At 35.9% G+C, this 19,762-nt stretch overlaps 5 protein-coding genes across 6 annotated transcripts; 3 read left to right on the top strand and 2 right to left on the bottom strand.

Moving 5' to 3' along the window:
• The first annotated feature begins 1,103 nt into the window (after positions 1 to 1,103).
• Positions 1,104 to 7,239, top strand: LOC100853355 (uncharacterized). 2 transcript variants are annotated; one of them, XM_003634129.4, is made up of 6 exons: positions 1,104 to 1,213; positions 1,465 to 2,237; positions 3,759 to 5,407; positions 5,782 to 5,970; positions 6,064 to 6,241; positions 6,305 to 7,239. In XM_003634129.4, the coding sequence occupies exons 2-6, from the start codon at positions 1,484 to 1,486 to the stop codon at positions 7,039 to 7,041; spliced, it is 3,507 nt and encodes a 1,168-aa protein (XP_003634177.2). In that variant the 5' UTR covers positions 1,104 to 1,213; positions 1,465 to 1,483; the 3' UTR covers positions 7,042 to 7,239. The 2 variants fall into 2 exon arrangements, with proteins under 2 accessions (XP_003634177.2, XP_010662937.1); XM_010664635.3 differs by having other exon boundaries at positions 1,117 to 1,213; positions 1,449 to 2,237.
• Positions 7,240 to 7,411: 172 nt separating this feature from the next.
• LOC100853331 (peroxidase 5-like) lies at positions 7,412 to 10,054 on the top strand. The gene is made up of 6 exons (XM_059743437.1): positions 7,412 to 7,466; positions 7,567 to 7,646; positions 8,541 to 8,687; positions 8,797 to 8,988; positions 9,222 to 9,391; positions 9,443 to 10,054. Exons 1-6 carry the CDS (start codon positions 7,412 to 7,414, stop codon positions 9,882 to 9,884), a joined length of 1,086 nt encoding a protein of 361 aa, XP_059599420.1. The 3' UTR covers positions 9,885 to 10,054.
• Positions 10,055 to 10,509: 455 nt separating this feature from the next.
• Positions 10,510 to 13,235, top strand: LOC100854291 (peroxidase 5-like). Its single transcript, XM_003634116.4, has 4 exons — positions 10,510 to 10,741; positions 10,812 to 11,003; positions 11,075 to 11,240; positions 11,336 to 13,235. Exons 1-4 carry the CDS (start codon positions 10,523 to 10,525, stop codon positions 11,746 to 11,748), a joined length of 990 nt encoding a protein of 329 aa, XP_003634164.4. The 5' UTR covers positions 10,510 to 10,522; the 3' UTR covers positions 11,749 to 13,235.
• Positions 12,660 to 14,920, bottom strand: LOC100854239 (nascent polypeptide-associated complex subunit alpha-like protein 2). The gene is made up of 4 exons (XM_003634115.4): positions 14,636 to 14,920; positions 14,450 to 14,546; positions 13,315 to 13,433; positions 12,660 to 13,235 (listed from the first exon to the last, which is right to left on the bottom strand). The coding sequence occupies exons 1-4, from the start codon at positions 14,699 to 14,701 to the stop codon at positions 12,885 to 12,887; spliced, it is 633 nt and encodes a 210-aa protein (XP_003634163.1). The 5' UTR covers positions 14,702 to 14,920; the 3' UTR covers positions 12,660 to 12,884.
• An 861-nt stretch (positions 14,921 to 15,781) lies between these two features.
• LOC100853301 (RPM1 interacting protein 13) lies at positions 15,782 to 16,690 on the bottom strand. The gene is made up of 2 exons (XM_059743438.1): positions 16,406 to 16,690; positions 15,782 to 15,913 (listed from the first exon to the last, which is right to left on the bottom strand). The coding sequence occupies exons 1-2, from the start codon at positions 16,688 to 16,690 to the stop codon at positions 15,782 to 15,784; spliced, it is 417 nt and encodes a 138-aa protein (XP_059599421.1).
• Positions 16,691 to 19,762: the final 3,072 nt, after the last annotated feature.

A 19,762-nucleotide genomic window follows, 5' to 3' on the forward strand; every position in this document is an offset into this window, starting at 1 on the left:
ACTGTTGTATGATTTTTGTAGAAAAGGTTTTTTAGAAATTAAAAATATTTTTAACCTATTTTTAATATTTTAAAATATGTTTTAAAAATAATTTTTATATGTAATGTTTATTTTTAATAATTCTACTAATTATTTCTTAAAACAGTTATAATAAAACAAGTGAAAACAATAAAAAATAATTAAAAAATATTTTTTGAAAACACCTTATTTTTTATTTTTAAGAACAGAAAATATAAAATAATTTTTTGCCGTTAAGTGTATTTTCTGTTTTTTTTTTTTCAGAAAATAGAAAATTGTTTTAAAAAACCGTTCCAAAACATAACCTAAGTGACCGTTTGATTACAATTTTTTTTTTTTTTTGGTTTTAAAATAAAAGATAATAATAGTAATTTTTATAGAGGATAAAGTAATTTTTAAAGACTTATGTTGAAAAAATAAAATATTAACCACTTTAAATGTTAAATTTTTGCAAAGTGATTTTTAAAGATATAGGATAAATCTATAATTTTGGTATAAAATATTATATTTTTATATAAAAGTTTTTAATTTTAAAAATGAAAAATAACAAATATATCTGAAATAAATGCTAAATTATTGGCGATTAATTTGTCGTATCAAAACTTTTAAATGTTTACCTTTAAAAGATAAAGGTTCTAAAACTATTTAAAAAAAAATTGAAACATAAAAAAATTATTGAATCAAATTTTAAAATTTTTGAAAGTAATTTGTAAATATATTACATAAATTTATATTTTTATATTTAATTTTGAAAACAAAAAAAATAAAGAAATACATTTGAATAAACACCCTAACATTTTTTTTTTTACCACACCCATAAGAATAGACAAAATTTATGGTCAAAATTACTCCAAAATTTCAAAGCCCTTTTTTCTGTAATTAAAAAAAAATTTATAAATTCCAACAAAGTCATAGTTTGAATTTGTGTAAACCCTAAATTGAAATTATTTACCTTAATTATAAAGATAATATTTTTTTTAAAAATGGGTAAGAATCAAAGGTTAATATCCCTGATGACCATGTAAAACCCATGGGAAAGTACAAAAAAGCAGTGAATGGAAGAGGAATTTACCCCAGGCTACAGGGGTATATAGGTAAATCAACACAAAAATGAAGCCAAAAGCTAGAAAGCGAGAGAGAAGGGGAGAGAGAACGCAGCTCCGTCTCTCGTTGGGTCTCTGCCGTTGCTCTACTGGTATTCGCTTTCGTTTTCTCATCAATTTTCCCATTGAATTTTAGCTTATCTCATGCTTAATCCTCTGATTAATTCCATTTACTATTGTTTTATCGCGATTATACTGGGTTTTTGTTTGTCTTTATGCTGTTTGATTACTGTTCTTCTTGATCGTTTTTTGCTATTTTCATTTTGAGCTATGATAATCAATTCAATGGCCTTCCTTTTGATGTAAATTTTTGTGGGTTTTGATCAGTTGACTCGATTATCAGGTAGAAAAAAAGGGGGGAAATGATGGGTTTTGGGTCTTTTGGTAATGGAGGATCTTCTTCATCATCTTCCAATTTGTCGGCTTTAGCCCCGCCTTTTACGGTTGATCGACCAGTTTCCAAACCCCTTTCAAACCCACTTGTGAATTTCACGGAATCAACTTATGCTGCTCCCTTCAATTCATCTCTGCACAATTGGGTTCATCCTCAGTCTCCCGTCTCCAGACCTGATTACTTTTCCAATCCCAATTCAGCGGTTGATTCGGTCCAGGCCACTGGTGTACCGCCTTCTAATGCTTATAGATACTCCGTCTCTCAGCCTGTCAATTCCCCGGTTGTCCATTTGCCTCCTTTGAGCCATATTGTGTCTGGGATAGCCCATTTGCCTCCTTTGAGCCCTATTGTGTCTGCTGGAACTGATGTGTTCTCGTTCGGTCAATGCTCAGACCGCATGAAGACTAGTCTTGTTGAAGCCAAACCGTATTATCCCCCATACGTCGCTCCTGCAATTGAGGACAATAGTCCCTTGGTGGTCCTTAATGAACCTAATTATGATTTGTTATCTACTTCCCATGCTGCTCACTTGAATGGATCGTCCTCCCTAGATGATTACACTCAAAGTATGTCTGGTTTGGAGTACCCCTCTCGGTGGTGTGGCTTTTGGAATGGATTGGCAGATATTGAGCAGGGTAAAAAAGTGGAACTTGATGAGAGCCTTTGCTCAAAGGAGTCGAATTTTGTGGGTTCATCCATTTACAGGAGTTATATCAATCAAGGTAAATCCTCATCTTTGTAGGATATATAGACCCTAGATCATTTCCATAAATTCCACATTTTTTCATTTCTGTTATGGTTGGTCAGTTTTCTATTATTCTATTCTGATCTCTCTTTCTCTATCTTTTTTGCTTTAACTGAGACTCTTCATTATCTTTTTCTGCTGCAGCCTGCATTTCTAGTTTCATTTCTCTAGTCACTTGCTAGCACATTGTCCTTTTTTTTTTAATTCATAATTTTGATCAGCTTCCATTGTGAATTTGTGATTACTTTTTCTTTTCTGATGATAACTATTTGTTTATGTATTTGGGGTTATTAATCAGTTATATTCTTCTTTCCATAACTTAAAATACCACAAGCATGAGTTTAAAATGCCCCAGTAGTTTCCACGAACCAGAATGCTCACTCATCTTCAAATATTTAAGTTTATTTTGAAAATGCTGGGGACCTTGCTTGGTTTTGGTCTTGTGGTTCTAAATATTGAAAGAGATGGAACATGCTGCCAAGGAAATAATTTGTTCTTCAATTTTCATGTTTTTAATTTGCACATCAGCATTGTTTTGGTCTAGTTCAATTTTTCTTGTTCTGTTTAGGCCACAGATATTACAATGATAATGGGAAGGACAAAATGACATGGGGGTTGTGAAAAAAGTCATGATAGCCGGTTATTTAATTGAAATTATGGTAATGTGCCTAAAGGCTTTGCATGGATAATGGGTATCCAGAAGAGAATGGGGATTGGGTGGTGAGAAACAATAAAATGATATTTAATGGAGTATGAGCTTAGTTAGGTTGGAATTGCCAAAATAGGATTTGTGCAGCCTGGCAAAATAATTGGGATTACCCTTTTGTTATCTTAATATTCTGTCTTTGTAAATACTGTTGTTATTTGTATTTACTAATATTTAGTTTGTGTTACAGTATCATCCAAAAGAAGAAATAAAAACAATTGACAGTTTGCAACTAAGTGGGAAAATGTAGTGGAAGCGTGTCACAAATTTGAAATCATGGCTACATTGGAAAAGCAGATGATGACTGCCTATTGAGGAACTGTGAAGGAAAAAAATAATCTTGGTTGTTCTTTTGGGATTTTTTTTAACACCTTTTTTTTTTTTTAGTCGTGATTTTTCTAGGTCTATTAAGATAGAATGACAAGGAATATATTTTATGCCTAACACAGATGAGACATGCCATCTTTAAATATCTTTGTCTAATCTAAGCTTAGCAACTTCATTTCCCAAGTGAGGTTAGTTGCTTGAGTTGTTGTTTGCTATTCTGAATATTTATGGCAATATACTGTCTAAAGCACTGGCCAACTTGTTCTTCCCTCACTGTGTGAAACCCTATATTTATCTGTGTGTAGCCTCTATTTCTGGAAGAATATTTGGTTTCTTAATTGTGAAAGGGAAAGTGATGTGATACAAATGGTATTGTGTATAGAGTTACCCTGATCTAAACCTTGTCTAAAGCAGCTGTTGACAGTTATTGTTTTGAGATTTTTCACTTTGTAACTTTATTTGTAGGAGATCCTACTGCTGAGGGTGTGAGCAATAGTGAAGAAGGTTCTGTACTTTCAGATAGAAAATATGTTGATATTCTGGGAAGGGACAATTGTGTTGGATCTCTCAGCCCAGATCATTTCAATAATAAGTCCTTCTATGAACCAAAAGCAAATCCCATGGTTGTTTCTCTTGACTTTCCAAGAACATCGTTCCTGGGATCTACTTCAGTACTTCCTGAAACTCCTCATCCTCGGGCCCCATCCCTGGAACCAGTAACAAATTCTTGGAATTATCGGAAGCCACAAAGTGCTTTATATGAAAAATGCTTCAGAAAAATTGATTCTTGTGTAGATGATCCAGTATCAAAGGCAAAATCTTCCCCTGCAATTGTAATTAGGCCACCAGCCAATAGCCCCAGTTCTTTGGGAGTAAATTCATTTTCATCGAGGAACATGATTTGTACTGATAACAGTGAGAATGTTTCTGGTCATCATCTCTCTAACATGGAGGAACCTCACATCCCTGTGATTTCTGAAGGCAGAGAACTTTATTCAGATACAAGCCAACTCAATGGTCACTGGCAAAGAAATGATCACCTCTCTATGGAATCATCCTCTACTAAAAAGCATGAGCTCTTAAACAATGAGATGGGTGTGAAGGAGACAGATAATTTGTTGAGAGCAAGATCTGAGCTTCAAATTCCTCATTTGAATGTGGAAGATGGCTTCAGTTTTTCACCCAATAGTATTGAAGCTGTCAATTCAATAGACAATACTTCTGAGACTTTAGATCATTATAATCCCGCTGTGGATTCACCCTGCTGGAAAGGATCGATAACTTCCCATTTTTCTCCATTTGAAGTTTCTGAAGCGCTGAGTCCCCATAATCTTATGGAGCAGTTAGAAGCATTAGATGGTTTCAACCTTCAAGGGCATCATATTTTCCCCCTCAATAGTGATGATGCTGTAAATGTCTCCTCTCTGAAGCCAAATGAAAACACTGAGTACCATAAAAATGTGTGTGGAGAAAATGGTTTATTACCTTCTTGGAAAAGGCCATCTGTTGTTAATCACCCATCAAGAGAACAGAGATCACTTGATGCCTTTAAAACAGGACCTTATTGTCAGAAACTGAGCAGTGGTGATGGGAATCAGTCTTCTAATGACATCATTCAACCAAAAAGAGATCATTCACTGCTTAACAGTTCAAAAAGTGATAACCTTGAACTTTCTCATACCATGCGACAAAGTTTTGAGGAAGTGAAGTTTACATCTGAAAGAAAGCTTTCATCAGGGGTTGGTGTTGAAGTCACCGGGAATAATATCAATGATGTTTCTAGAGATGGGTCATCTCATGAGACATATCATCTAACAGAAAATATCTCTTGTTCACCTTTGTCTGGAGATGATGCTTCTACCAAGCTTACTAAACAACCTGCATCAGAATCAACCCCAAAAATTGATGTTCACATGCTTATCAACACAGTGCAGGACCTGTCAGTCTTGCTTTTATCACATTGTTCTGACAATGCATTCTCATTGAAGGAACAAGACCATGAGACCCTTAAGCGCGTGATTGACAATTTTGATGCATGTTTGACAAAGAAAGGTCAAAAAATTGCTGAGCAAGGCAGTTCTCATTTTCTTGGAGAGTTACCTGACCTTAACAAGGTACATTGTTTCTATAATCTTATGAAATTTCCTATGGCACTATTAATGGACTGGAATGGGGAAGTGTGTGATTTTCTTGAAAATCATTCAATACGATTATGGTAACAAGAATTTCGTCATTCGATTATGCTGTCCCCTTTACTATACCATGTCATTCATAATGTGTTCTATGCTGTAAGAAATCAACCATTTTATGACTTGTATATGTATGGATGGCTATTCTGTCATATGCTACAAGAAGCTGACTAATTTATTGAACTTCTACATGTATGGATAAGCTATTGGCTATTAATTGATCAGGTTGAGAATCTTTCAATGTTTAAATTCTTACTCAAAAATAGATTTTCTTCTTAAGCTGATGAACATCTTTACAGAGTGCCAGTGCTAGTTGGCCCTTGGGGAAAAAGGTGGCAGATGCAAATGTTGAGGATCAGTTTCACTGTCAGAGTGACCACAAGGGTAAAAGGCATTGCTCTGTATCTGGTAACAAAGATGAGAAACTTTCAGATTTTGTTTCATTAGTCAATGATGAAGACACAGTAAATGATGATAGCACAATCCAGGTATGGTTCCATTTATTGCTCAAGGAAACAACAATTATTTCTTTCCATGAAAAAGGGAAAGATGGTTCTATTATCATGTAATGTGATCTGCAGGCTATAAGAAAGATTCTTGATAAGAATTTTCATGATGAGGAAGAAACAGACCCTCAAGCTCTCTTGTATAGGAATCTATGGCTTGAGGCTGAAGCTGCATTATGTTCTATTAGTTACAGAGCTCGCTTTGACCGCATGAAGATTGAAATGGAGAAATTCAAGTTGCGCAAAACAGAAGGTTAGAATCTTTAGTTTAAAGTTTTCGTCTGTGACCTTTGTTTAACCTGATTTTCTTCTTCAGATTTGTTGAAAAACACTATAGATGTAGAGAAGCAGTCAAGCTCCAAGGTTTCTTCTGATATAAGTATGGTTGACAAATTTGAGCGTGAGGCTCAAGAAAACCCTGTGCCAGATATCACCATCGAGGATTCCCCTAATGTTACCACAATGAGCCACGCAGCTGATGTTGTTGACAGATTTCATATCCTGAAACGTCGGTATGAGAACTCAGACTCCTTGAATAGTAAAGATGTGGGGAAACAATCAAGCTGCAAAGTTTCTCATGATATGAATTCTGATGATAACTTGGCACCTGCGGCTAAGGATGACCATTCCCCTAATATAAGCACAAGCACCCAGTCGGATGATGTTATGGCCAGATTTCGTATCCTAAAATGTCGTGCTGACAAATCCAATCCCATGAATGCTGAAAGACAACAGCCACCTGAAGAAGTGGATCTAGAATTTGCAGGTAAGGGAAGCCATTGGATGTTTATTAAAGACAGAGTGGAGGATGTCACTTTGGGACCTGACTTGCAGGTTCACATTGCCAACCATACTAAAGATAGATTTGACTCATATTTAGATGATTTCGACTGTGAAATTGTGAAGGAGTTCCATGAACATGCCATGGATGATCCAGTGATCCAACTGCCAAGGTCCAACAGGCTTCAGAATCAGCTTCCTGCAGGGTTTAGTGACGGCTCTTCTGCAGATTGGGAACATGTGCTGAAGGAGGAGCTTCCCGGAGGGAACTGATGAACCTCACTTTGGTACCTGAAGGTTCCTCAGATAATAAATTTTCCTTTTTGCTACCATTCCTCCTTCCCCAACAGACACTTATATGTATATATGTTATGACTGGCACGTTGTGGTTGATAACTCTATTAAGAGTCTGGCTTTTGCCAAACTTGTAAAATGCTTTTTAACTTAAAAACTTTCAAAACTTATGGTTTACTTTGCTTGTCAATGCTTTAATGAGTATTTATCTGCCCTTTTTCTGTTATAGCCATCGCTCTTACTATCAGGTAGGTTGCATGCTTTTAATGCAAAGGCTCTGTGTTGGCCATGTTTCTAAGAATCTATGTAGCGCAGAGAACTGGAATGTAGTCTTTGATAGGGAAGTGTAATGGCTTCTGAATCTTTTCAGAGTCTCTGCTCTTGGAACCAGAAATTTCTGAAAGGTTATATATAAAAAGAGATGCCTGGTCATTGGTTCCTCCAAATTCAATCCAACCTTAACAGATTTAGGGATTCTTTGGATCCTTTTCTTTGGTTGGTTAGATGGGCCAACACCAAAATCAATTGATTATTTGGCTCCAGTTGTGGAGAAGGATTATATAAAGAAGATTAACATGGGTCAGGTTTGACAAAGGAGGAATAGTGGCTATTTTTTCAAGGCCCCAGCCCTAGATTTGCTATCGGAATCCAGATTTTCTGCAGTTTATATGGAGTCAGTCAAGAGGAAATTAAAAAAATAAAAATCCCGTTTGATTTGCTATGATTTGAATTTTGAAGTATAAGCTTGTAGGGAAGTTTCCATGTGCAGTCTCAAGAATTTACTGATACACTCAGAACTACTTTCTCTAAGTTGTCTCACCAAAGGTTACCTATCACCATCACTCACCACCATGCTTCCAAAGTCTAATAAAACATGCCCAAGAAATCAAGAACAAAATGCTGATCTCTTGGATTGGAGTCATCTCCATGATTAGTAGGGTTGTCTGGAATTATAACTTATAGAAGAGGGTATGTTTGGCTCTTAATGTAGTTGAAAAAGGATCATTCCTTGATCGATTAGGTTCCATTAGAATGCGATTTTTAGACATTATCAGTCAGTCTTGCATACTTAGGTGTTCTGTGAAAGGTTTGAGCTGGTGTCTTACAATCATGTATACAGGGACGCTGAGGACTGCAAATGGTAGGGCTAGCTTGCCCTGCTACTGATAAATATACAAGCTAATATGAGACCGTACTTTCTTTCACTCTCCGATCATTCTCCTATATTATACCATATATCTGGTGTCTCCTCTGTTATCTTTAACCACTTGCATCCTTCAGTTTCAGAGTAATGTCAAACCTCCATCCCAAGTGGGGGAGATGGGCTAAACTCTCAAATCTGTCATTTTCTCCTATTTTTTGTAGTAGTGTCGTAGGCGGCTGAATTCTTTATCTATAAATTGCTACAGACCTGACTACTCAAGATGGAGATGGTGCTACCTCTAGTTTTGGTATTAGTATTTTCCCTGACCTCTCAGATTGAAGCTGAGCTTCAAGTGGGATTCTACAGAGACAAATGCAGAGCTGAATCAATTGTGAAGGACGAAGTTGAAAAGGCCTTCGACAGAGACAGGGGAATTGCTCCTGGTCTGTTGAGACTGCATTTTCATGATTGCTTTGTTAGGGTAAACACATGCATCATCCCCATCACCAGCTTCTCCTTTCCCCCTACTTCATCTATCATCAGGTTAAAAAAATGCAGAACATAACATTGATTTCATGATATTGTCTCAGGGATGTGATGCATCCATCCTTGTAGACTCAACCCCAATGAATGTAGGCGAGAAGGATGGTCCACCCAATGTCAATACTCTCCGTGGGACCGAAGTGATCGACAGTGCCAAGGCTAGACTAGAAGCTGAATGTAAAGGAGTAGTCTCTTGTGCAGATACTCTTGCATTTGCAGCAAGAGATGCTGTAGAAATAGTAAGGAAACTGAATTTTTAAGTCGGTTTTTTTAAACTATGACCTTCACTTAGTGGGGTTCGAGCATGAGCTCATGCCTAACTTGTTTCTAAAAGCCAAAAGAAATACAGAATCCAATCATTCTATTCGTTCATTCAGAGAAAGCAATGCTTCTTATTCAGCCCCAGATGACCAGAAGCAGAGAAACTTCACCTGAACTAATCTTGATCTCAGTATTTGTTTTGGCTATGCAGAGCAACGGCTTTGGGTGGTCAGTTCCAGCAGGGAGGCGAGATGGAAGGGTGTCACTTGCTTCTGAGACTCTAGACATACCTGCTCCATTTCTTAACCTTGATCAACTCACCCAGTCCTTTGCTAAGAAGGGACTAACACAGGAAGAGATGGTCACGCTCTCCGGTAATTTGTAGGACTAACACAGTACCATTCCATTCTATTATTTAGTCGCTAATGTTAGCTATACAACACCTGCAGGCGCTCACACAATTGGCCATGCTCATTGCACCTCATTCAGCAACAGACTATATGACTTCAATGCATCGTCTAGCCAAGACCCGAGTTTAAACCCCCTATATGCTGAGGATTTGAAGAGACAATGCCCAAGAGGTCCACAGGGAACTGTTGATCCTAACCTCGTTGTGGACATGAACTTCAGCCCAGCTGTGATGGACTCGAGCTATTACACAGATGTTCTTCATCACCGTGGCCTGTTCACGTCTGATCAGGCACTCACAACCAGCCAGGCTACTGCCAGGCAAGTGACCACATATGCAGTAAATAGGTTGCTTTGGGAGTCGGAGTTTGCTAAAGCAATGGTGAAGATGAGTCAAATTGAAGTACTAACAGGAACTGATGGAGAGATTCGAACCAACTGTAGGGTGATCAATAACTATAACTAGGGTTTACTTCATGGAACCTGACAATAAAAACCCTAATAAAAAACCTGCAGTTTGAGGTGTAATAGTCTATAGCAAAACTACCTAGGATTCACCCACCAAATTAAAGGACTGAATGCATAAGATGATCAAAGAACAAAGTCTCAAACAATAAATTTAGCTTGCAACAAGTTATTAGAGCTCATTCTACTCATGCAAAAGATGACACAAGACAGAATGTAGATAAAAGATGCAGACAAACACATGATAGACAATGTCATGTATCAATATCATTGTTATCGGCTTTCTGTCTAGCCTTTTTTTGGGTATCCATATCTATCCACGCACCAACTTTGGCTTTTGTTGCATCCAAGTCAACTGAGATCAATTTGGTGTCCCCGTGAACCCAGGGAAAGGGATTTTTGTATAATATATGTCCCACTGCATCAAACCACTCCACTAGTATTTTTCTTCTTCTTTGTGCGAATACTAATAATCTTCCACCGAATACGAAACAATGACATTCCAGCCTTGTGCCTCTTCGGATGGCACTGAATGAAAATAATACTCAATTAGGGAACCAATCATATCCATTTAAGATGGTTCTGACTTCTACTATAAATACCTATAACAATGTTATAGCCTATAAGCACAAAGAAGTAATGAGTTCGAAAAGGGTTACTTGGTTGTCTTTAACTTGGGTTCTGGTTTTCTTATGTCTAAGTGTTGAGTTGGAAGCTCAGCTTCAAGTGGGGTTCTATAGAACCTCATGTGGCTTGGCTGAATTCATAGTGAAAGATGAGGTTAGGAAAGGGTTCATTCGGGACAGTGGGGTGGCTCCTGGCCTGGTCAGAATGCACTTTCATGATTGTTTTGTTAGGGTAAGATATTTATTAATGGCTATCATCTTTGAGTTCTACAGCATATTAAGTTGAATTGTTGTATTTCTAGGGTTGCGATGGGTCAGTGCTCATCGATTCGACTCCCTCAAACACAGCAGAAAAGGATTCTCCTGCTAACAACCCTAGTCTTAGAGGGTTTGAAGTCATTGATAGTGCAAAGGCTAGACTCGAAGCTGTGTGCAAGGGAGTGGTTTCATGTGCTGATATAGTTGCCTTTGCAGCAAGGGATAGCGTGGAGATAGTAAGTAGACTATTTTTTTGTTTGATAAAGTTGCCTAGATTATGTGGAAACAACCTTAATTTTTCATGCAGACCGGAGGGCTTGGCTATGATGTCCCTGCAGGAAGAAGAGATGGCAGAATTTCACTAGCTTCAGAGGCATCGACAAACTTACCACCCCCGACCTTTACTGTCGACCAACTCACTCAGTTCTTTTCAAACAAAGGATTGACACAGGATGAAATGGTGACTCTCAGTGGTAACTTCTTCCAACCATCGCACAAAATCAGACTCAACCCATTAACTAAGATATGGAATCAACTCCTCGATATTATAAGATGTGTGTATGTGCAGGAGCACACACAATTGGCCGTTCGCATTGCAGTTCCTTCAGCAACAGGTTGTACAATTTCAATGGAACATCGGGCCAGGACCCTACTCTAGATCCCCAGTATGCAGCCAGTTTGAAGACACAGTGCCCGCAAGGTAGCACAAATACTAACTTGGTGGTTCCAATGAACCCCTCTAGCCCAAGCATCACAGACGTAGGCTACTATGTCGATGTTCTAAGAAACAGAGGTTTGTTTACATCAGATCAGACTCTCCTAACAGACACAACAACAGCAACCCAAGTAAGACAAAATGCAGGGAATCCGTTTCTCTGGAAGAACAAATTTGCTTCTGCAATGGTGAAGATGGGCCAACTTGGTGTCTTAATTGGTGAAGCAGGACAGATTCGAGCCAATTGCAGGGTTATCAACAGCTAAAGAGAGTAGAGGATTGAAGTATCTACAAGCTGGATGCTTCATCCTGTCAACTTTCAGTCATTTGGTTTTGAATCTTGTGTTTGTAATGTGTGCAACTATGAAATAAGCAATGGCATGTCGGTGAGCAGGATAATAATTGATTGCAAATGAAATAATAGATAATCCAAAATGAACATTTCAGCCTAATCAACTACAAGAAAGAAATTACCACACCCTAACTGGACCCCATTCTTAGCCCACACTCAACAATGGAAAGTAGAATGCTTTCACCTATCAATGCCAACAAACTCAAATGGCAACACGAATGCAATTTATCTGGGTTTCAAAAGTCAGAAAGCACGATAACTAATTAAAAAGCCAGACCTGATAAGGAATAAACAATAAGAAATGTCATTGACACACCAGCATCTATTCATCTATTCCATGATTTAAGCCAAGCCATTTGGCCTCAAGCAAGAAAGAGACCCCAGATAGACAGCACATCATCCTTTATGGAACATGCCGACATTGTTGCTGGACTATACACGCTTAGTTGGCACTGATGCAAGTTAACTTTAACCATCTAACTCCTTAGAAGGTACAGTTGCCTTGGTACAAGCCAGTTAACTTGAAGCAAAGGCAGGCAAAATCCCATAACCATCTAACTTCAATCCAAATTGCCTAGCTCATGTTGATACGCTTGATTTGTCACATGAGTATATTTATTGCATGATGACAACACAAGTCCATTAACTCAAGCATTTAATAATCCTCAATCATGCTATTCCACTTAGGTCTTGGTTTGTAATAAACAATCCTTCAATGGAGGCAATAAGTAATTGGTAATAAAGAAAGAAATATGGTCAAGGTTTCAGGGATGGGCATTGGTTCCCTTGACCAGGGAAACGCTAGTAAAGAAAAAAAAAAAGGAATGAATAATGGAAAGAGCAATAAGCGTGTGAAAAGAAATATAACAGAGAAGGGGGCATATTGCAGACCCTCATTGTTATGCAAATTGTCTAAGTTCAACCAAAAGAAAAAGGAAAGTCTAGCCACCTAATAGATAGGAGCCAATTTAACTACGATAAACAAAATAGTGGTATCAATACCAAAAACTCATCCTCAGAAAAGACTGAGAAGTGAACTATTAAGGCTACCTAGGTGGTGAGCTCCATGATAGCACTGACAATGTCCCCATTGTGAGTCTTGAGAGCCTTAACAGCCTTGCTCCTTGACACCCCAGCTTGAGTCATCACCAAATCAATGTCTCGAGGCTCCACCCCAGTCTCATCAATCACTTCCTCTTCCTCATCTGCTTGTGTTCCAGCAGCTGCAGCAGAAATGTCTGATTTTGCCATCACCGACCCCATATCTGGCATCCTGAACTGTTGTGCAGCCTGTGTCTGCAGCTGAGAGCTCAAATCCTCTATCTTCGCCTCCCCAAATATGACATAGGTCTCTGAATTTGGACTCTTGAAGACATCAGGCTTTGAGATGAAAAATAATATCTGCCAAGCCCAGGAAAAACTGGTAAAGAACATTCATGATACAAGTGAATACAAGAACAGAAATCAGACAAAATTTTACATTTTTTGTTCTCTTAATGGTGACCCTTCCAACACCAGTAACGGGTTTCATGCCGAGCTTCAACATTGCCTTGCGGCTCTTCTTCTCACTTCTGCTCTGCTTTGAGCCCTCATTTGCACCTGCACCTCATTTCCCAACTGAGATAAATTCAAGGACAATCTTCATTGTAATTGAATATTAAAAAGAGTATGTAAACAAGAATTAGATAATTGGATACAGAATCTGTATTTGAAAAAATGGAAATAGCCAAACAAACCACACTAGATTCAAAATAACAGTCGAGTAACAACAAACCACAAAAAAACCAAAAACTGCCAGCAAAAACAGTGAGACAGAAATTAAAACATTGCTCATTCACAACCCATGGGGTAGACATGCAAGTATGCTTCAGTGTACAACTGTAGAAGTAAACTGAAAAAAAAAAATTCCTAACAAGGAGAGAAACTCTTTTAGAGACAATTCACAGATTATTGCACATTCTATCAAAACCGAAAAAGGAAACCTAACTTTTAGACACCTGGATTTTTTCTCTTGGACTTCGAAAATCAATTTACTTAATCGTAACATCATCCAGAACACTACCAGTCAAACATTACCCCTATGCAGAAACCCATGGAACGAAAATTGCAATTTTTGATACCCTTGCCATGCAGAGTATCATAACATTATCACAAGCCAAGGGTCATCCCATGTTTCAAAAACAAAAGCAATGGGGCAACACCCATGTTTCAATTAATTTACAAATGAACTAACCCAGGCAATAACTAAGAGATAACCATAAAATTTTCACATACATCCCATTAGAATTATGGACCCAGCACCTTAAATCCTATAGAAAACACAGCAGAGCCACTCCATTTCCATGTTACATCATCACCCATTTATAAAAAAATTTATCATAACTAGATGAGATAATAACACAAACACCCAGAGGGAATGGCAGCGCAGAACTCGGAATTGGCTAAAACCCCACAGATCCATTTCGCGTTACACCCAATAAATCAATAAATGCAATAAACCCAAATTCATAAACAACTATTACTGCCCAAAAACAAGCCATGATGAATCGATGAAGCACACAATGGTTATGGTATGAAACCCTAAACCCAAAACAAGAAACTTATAGAGCAACAACCTTGGGCCCCATCTTCCTTCTCGTCGTCCTCGTCGTCCTCGTCGTCATCGTCGTCCTCTTCCTCGTCCTTGACGTCTTCAACCACGGGCTCCTCTTCCTGTGAATAAATAAGTAAGAAACTAACCAAAAACCCAAAAAAAGAAAAAAAGAAAAAAAGGGCAAGTGTCAAGAAAGACGATGACATACGAGAAGCTTCTTCTTCTGGAGATCCTCTTCGAGAGAGGCAACTTGCTCAGCCTCGGCTTCTGGCATCTGGGTGTGGTTTGGGCTCGAGGGTGAGGAAATGGAGTGCTCTGTTGTGTGGCTTATTGCTGCGGATAAGTTTTGGGTTTGCCCATAAGGGCCTTTATATATCTGGCTCCTCTGTTTGGTTTGGTTGCTATGAAATTGAAGGAAAAATTTTGAGAAAATTAAATCACCTCATGGACTGTAAGTTGTAACTTGCAGCAGCCTACAAGAGTTTATTTTATTCATTCATTTGTTCATCTATTTATTTTTAATATTTTGAAACAATTTATAAATTTACAAAGAAAAATTAAAAAATAAATTATTTTTATGTAGTATAATGAAAATATCAGTAATCACGGATATATCAATACTTTGATTTTACGGATATATCGGAGATATATCAATAGATATTTTAATATACAATATCGATAAACCAAAAATTTATTAAAATTTATGAAAATATAAAATAAAAAAAAAACTCTTAAAATATTGATATTTTCTATTTTGATACTACTTTAAATTCTTTTATTTTACTTTAATTTATTTATATATATAAACTAAGTAATATCACAATTTTAATTATTTTCTTTTTACCATTTTTCATAATACAATTAAAAATGATTTTCAAATTCAGTAATTTCAAAATATGAATTTTTAACTAATTTTAATTTTTTTTTTCATGATAATTAAACATAAGAAAAATTTTAACCTTTATAAAAATATGTTTATTTTCAGAAGAATAAACCGACAGCTACAACGACTAAAATTCCCTACTTATTAAAATATTGATGACGTAATGCAATGATACAATGGACGTATCAAATTCGATCTTATGTATCTTGGAAATTAAATTGACTGCTAGTACCCTTGATTAAGTGATGTTTGGATCAGGGGAAAATAAATCAGAGAAAAGAACTCCATGAAATGGGTTCTTCTCAAGCAAAAACCATCCCACCATACAAAAAACATCAACTTCAAATACTGAAGTAGCATAGCTAAAGAAGAAGTCATTGACTTCGATGATTGTGGTCTGATTTTTGGCCACCTTTTACAAATGTCAATTGGCCCCACAAAGGAAAAAAGACAAGATGAGTAGTGGGTGTTTTAGATTTCAATCATCCTACATTTCCTCTGCAACTTCCAGTGGGCATCTTGCTCTGTGGCATGGCAGTGCCCAGGTTGAGGAGCAGTCCAGTACTTGCAAGGGGCAGCTGAATCACAGACGTAGCAGTAACACTGCATCCAAACAATGAACCCATCATAAATCAGTTCCAAAAATTATTCTGAAAAACTATTTTTAAAAACAGATTACCAAACATGTTCATAAGCTCAGAGAACTGTTTGAAATGATTTCAGATAAATTATTAGAATCTATTTGATAGTGATTAGGAACACTTCGAATCTTTCTAACACTAAAAATTTTTATAAAATAAACTTGTTTTTAAAAATTATTATAAGAATTTTCAAATATTAACCCATCTCAATATCACTTCCACAAATCAACCAAAAATAACACATTTCACTATAGGTTTGAACGTCATTACCAGTTGACAGTAATAGTATCTCTCATGGGGGGTTTCTTCAAAGGGAAACTTCACACACAGATGCCTTGCATGGGGGTAGTCTCTACAAGCCACCTACACACATGATCCAATTCTCACTTTTTTCCCCTAATAATGGCAAACCCATCTGCAGAAATGTTAATGGGGTTGTGGGATTGAGTTGTACCTGGCCTTTTTGGGAGATGACATGAAGATCTGCATCATCAGAATCAGCATGTTCTTCAGTGATGGAGAGACTAGAGAGATGAATATTGGAGTCAAAAGGGTCAAAATCCAAGATGAAGCAATCTTGGGTTTCTTCTAATTTTTTCATGTCCATGTCCCTTAGACATATAATGGGCTCTTCCTCAGAGGATGTTGAGTAGATTTGAATCACTTTTCTTTCTTCTTCACCTTCTTTTGTTGATGGTGATTCCAATTTCTCCATCATTTCATTCCCTTCTTCCCCCATTTTCCAACCCCAATAACAGGGAAATGAAAGGGTGCCGTTTAAGCTACTTACACTGGGAAATAGCTTTTCAGGAATTATTTGGCTTTGCCTCCTCAACAAAATTATTATTAGAACTCATTTTTATTAATTATTAAAAATTTAAAAAGAAGCCAAGCAAAATGCATTATAAAAGATTATTATAAAGTATAAGAAGATTTTTTGTGATCAAAATTCCGCCAATGGTTTCATCACAGTGTTTGATATTAAGTATAACATGTTAATTCAAGTCCAACCCAATCCAAAAAAGTACAAAACTTAAGTAGATTGAAGTTGGGTTGGTTGTGAGTTTAATGGTAATGATGTCTTTAAGGTAACACTAGAACTTGAATGGGTATGAATCCAACCCGAAAAAAATAAATGTCTTTGACTAATTAAAGTTAGGTTAGACATGAGTTAAATATTTATAAATTTAATATAAAACCTTATCAATCTACCTAAGTTGGTTGTAGCCTTAATATAGTGAATTCCCACTTTAAGGGTTTGTCCATGGTCCATTTCTTTTTAGGTATTAGTACAAGGCCAATTGAGGAATCAAAAACTATGATTACTTGAGGGAAATGACTACATCCAATCTATTGAAATCACAATTAATTGGCAACACCATAATGGGGGAGTGTTTGCTTATTCATGGGGCAACCAAGCCAACCCACATCCTCCAATCTCCATTTGCTTTGCCCAAAACTTGATGATGTCACTACAACCACCATCATATTTGAACCATGTGATTTGGCTAATAATGTCAGGACTTGAACCCAAAGTGAAAGGTAGCAAACACTAATCCATGTGCACATGAAGTGAGTGCCCAATATTTTTGTGTGTCGGTTCCTCTTCTATATCATGCTTCACTCCCAAGTTTTATACATTTCATTGGTATATCTAATAAATTTTTAAAAAAAAATATTTTCTTGGAACCAAATATACCCTAAAAATCCTTCGAACTTTCCTCGTGCAATACTTGGGCATAGGGGTTGCCAAATGGTAAAAACTTCAAAATCTAAATTTGAAAAATGTCTACAAATGCACCATAGACTTTACTCAATCATTTGTGTGTAACACCACTTTCTCTTAACTAAATACAATAATATAGACCACCCATTTAGTTTTGGAGAAACACCCACTATGATATTTGGCTGACTGAAAAAAATTAAGTTCAACAAAGCACACAAAGATTAGGTTTGCCTGCCCTTGACCCCATCAATAGACTAAGAACCAAATATATAAACTAGTAATAGTAACAAATTTATGGCCCTTTGAAAATAGGGGATGGTTGGTGGAAAAGTTGGAGGTAATTTGTCTGATTCAAGAGCTTCTAGAGCAAGAGTGGGGTTGAAGTCAGTGGAGTGGCTGTGCAGTCACCAATGGCTGCAACATCTTTTTCAGGAGTTGGTAAGATGTTGTCCCCAACTCCATTTCAGCGATGACTCACACTCATCATGCCTGTCCTTTCCCATGGGCCTTTTTGCAAGGAGTACAACAATTTTTTTTTAATTAAAATAATAATAAATTTTAATTTGAAAAAAAAAATGGGGATAGGTAAGAGGGATTAGTATGCAACTTAGTCAAAAGGGTCATTTTCTTTTATTTATTTTTAGAATAATATTTAAAAAAAAAAAAAAGAAATCCCTTTTCCATGACCCTATTGAGTGTTTTTCGTCCAAATTGTTTTGGAAATCAAATATGGCCATGGCTATAAGCTTGTTGACTTGTGCATGAGCTCACCCCAAACTGGTTTCTAACTAATAACATGACTTTGTAACAATGATAAGTTAATAGTGGAAAAAAAAACCTTAAAGTCAAGTTTGAGGTGGGTTTAGGTATATTACTTTGTTTCATCTTATCCCATACCGATTACATATAAAATTAAATAAAAAATATTAATTTAATTATTATTTTTAATTTCCCTCTTTTTAACATATATATATAAAATAAAAAATATATAGTTTCTTTAAAAAAATAAATTATAAATAATCATAATAGTTATTTATTTATAAATTTATTTATTTTAGTGTAATTAAAAAATTTTAAAATAACAAAAAAAAATTTAACAAGTTAGGTTGGGAAGGGTATAAAAACTTCTCATATCACATGTCTTGCCATTTTTTGAATTTATTTTTGTTTCATTTTAAAGAATGAAAATATGTTTAAATCATCAAAACAAAATCTTAATAAGAGTTGACTCATTTCAAAATGTGTATATTATAATAGGTGGAGTGTCAAATAAAATTAGGATTTATTTGATAATGCTTATGAAAGCAATTTTTTAAAAAATATATAGTTTTCAAGAAAAGTTTTTTTTTAAATATTTTTAATTATTTTAATATACAAGATTTTGTTTAAAAATCCAAATATAAAAAATAATTTTTTGTATGCTTATTTACGATGTAAAAATATTCTCAATATTTTAATTGTTTCTTATAATAATCTAGAAAATATATTTTAAAACATCTTAAATTTATTTTATAAAACAATTGTTTTAAAAAAAAGTTGTCAACATGTTTTTTAAATTAGAAAAAAAAAAATTGATTTTAAAAATAGTTTTCAAATAAATCCTTTGATTCTTCATTAATACGACAGAAGTAGATTGGAAAGCTTCGATCAAAAAATGTTGAAATCATCAACATCAACATACCCTTTTGTCAAAGTGAGATGATTGATGTTCAATTTAACAAGTGTTTTCTTTCATCTAAACACCAAAAGCTACACGAATCTTCATATTTTTTCTTTTTAAGATTTAAATGAAAACATCAATAAAAATAGTGACCCACTTGGAAAAAATGTTTGATCTACAATAATTAATTCAGAACCAAAATTTCAATTCATCTCCAACAAATGGTTGGAGAAATGATCAAACTCATTAAAGTTATAAGGCCTTTTATTAGAAAAGAGGTTTAAAAGGGCTCCTAAGAAGTTCATTTTGGCACCCATCATATTCAAGTGGGGAGGCATAATTGTTTTTATTTTTTGAAGCAACCCCATGTCAAGAAACCTTGAAATCAGACCCAAAACCCTAAAGAAAGGGTCCACTAATGAAAT

Source organism: Vitis vinifera, chromosome 16 (assembly GCF_030704535.1).
Source record: "Vitis vinifera cultivar Pinot Noir 40024 chromosome 16, ASM3070453v1".
Taxonomy (NCBI): domain Eukaryota; kingdom Viridiplantae; phylum Streptophyta; class Magnoliopsida; order Vitales; family Vitaceae; genus Vitis; species Vitis vinifera.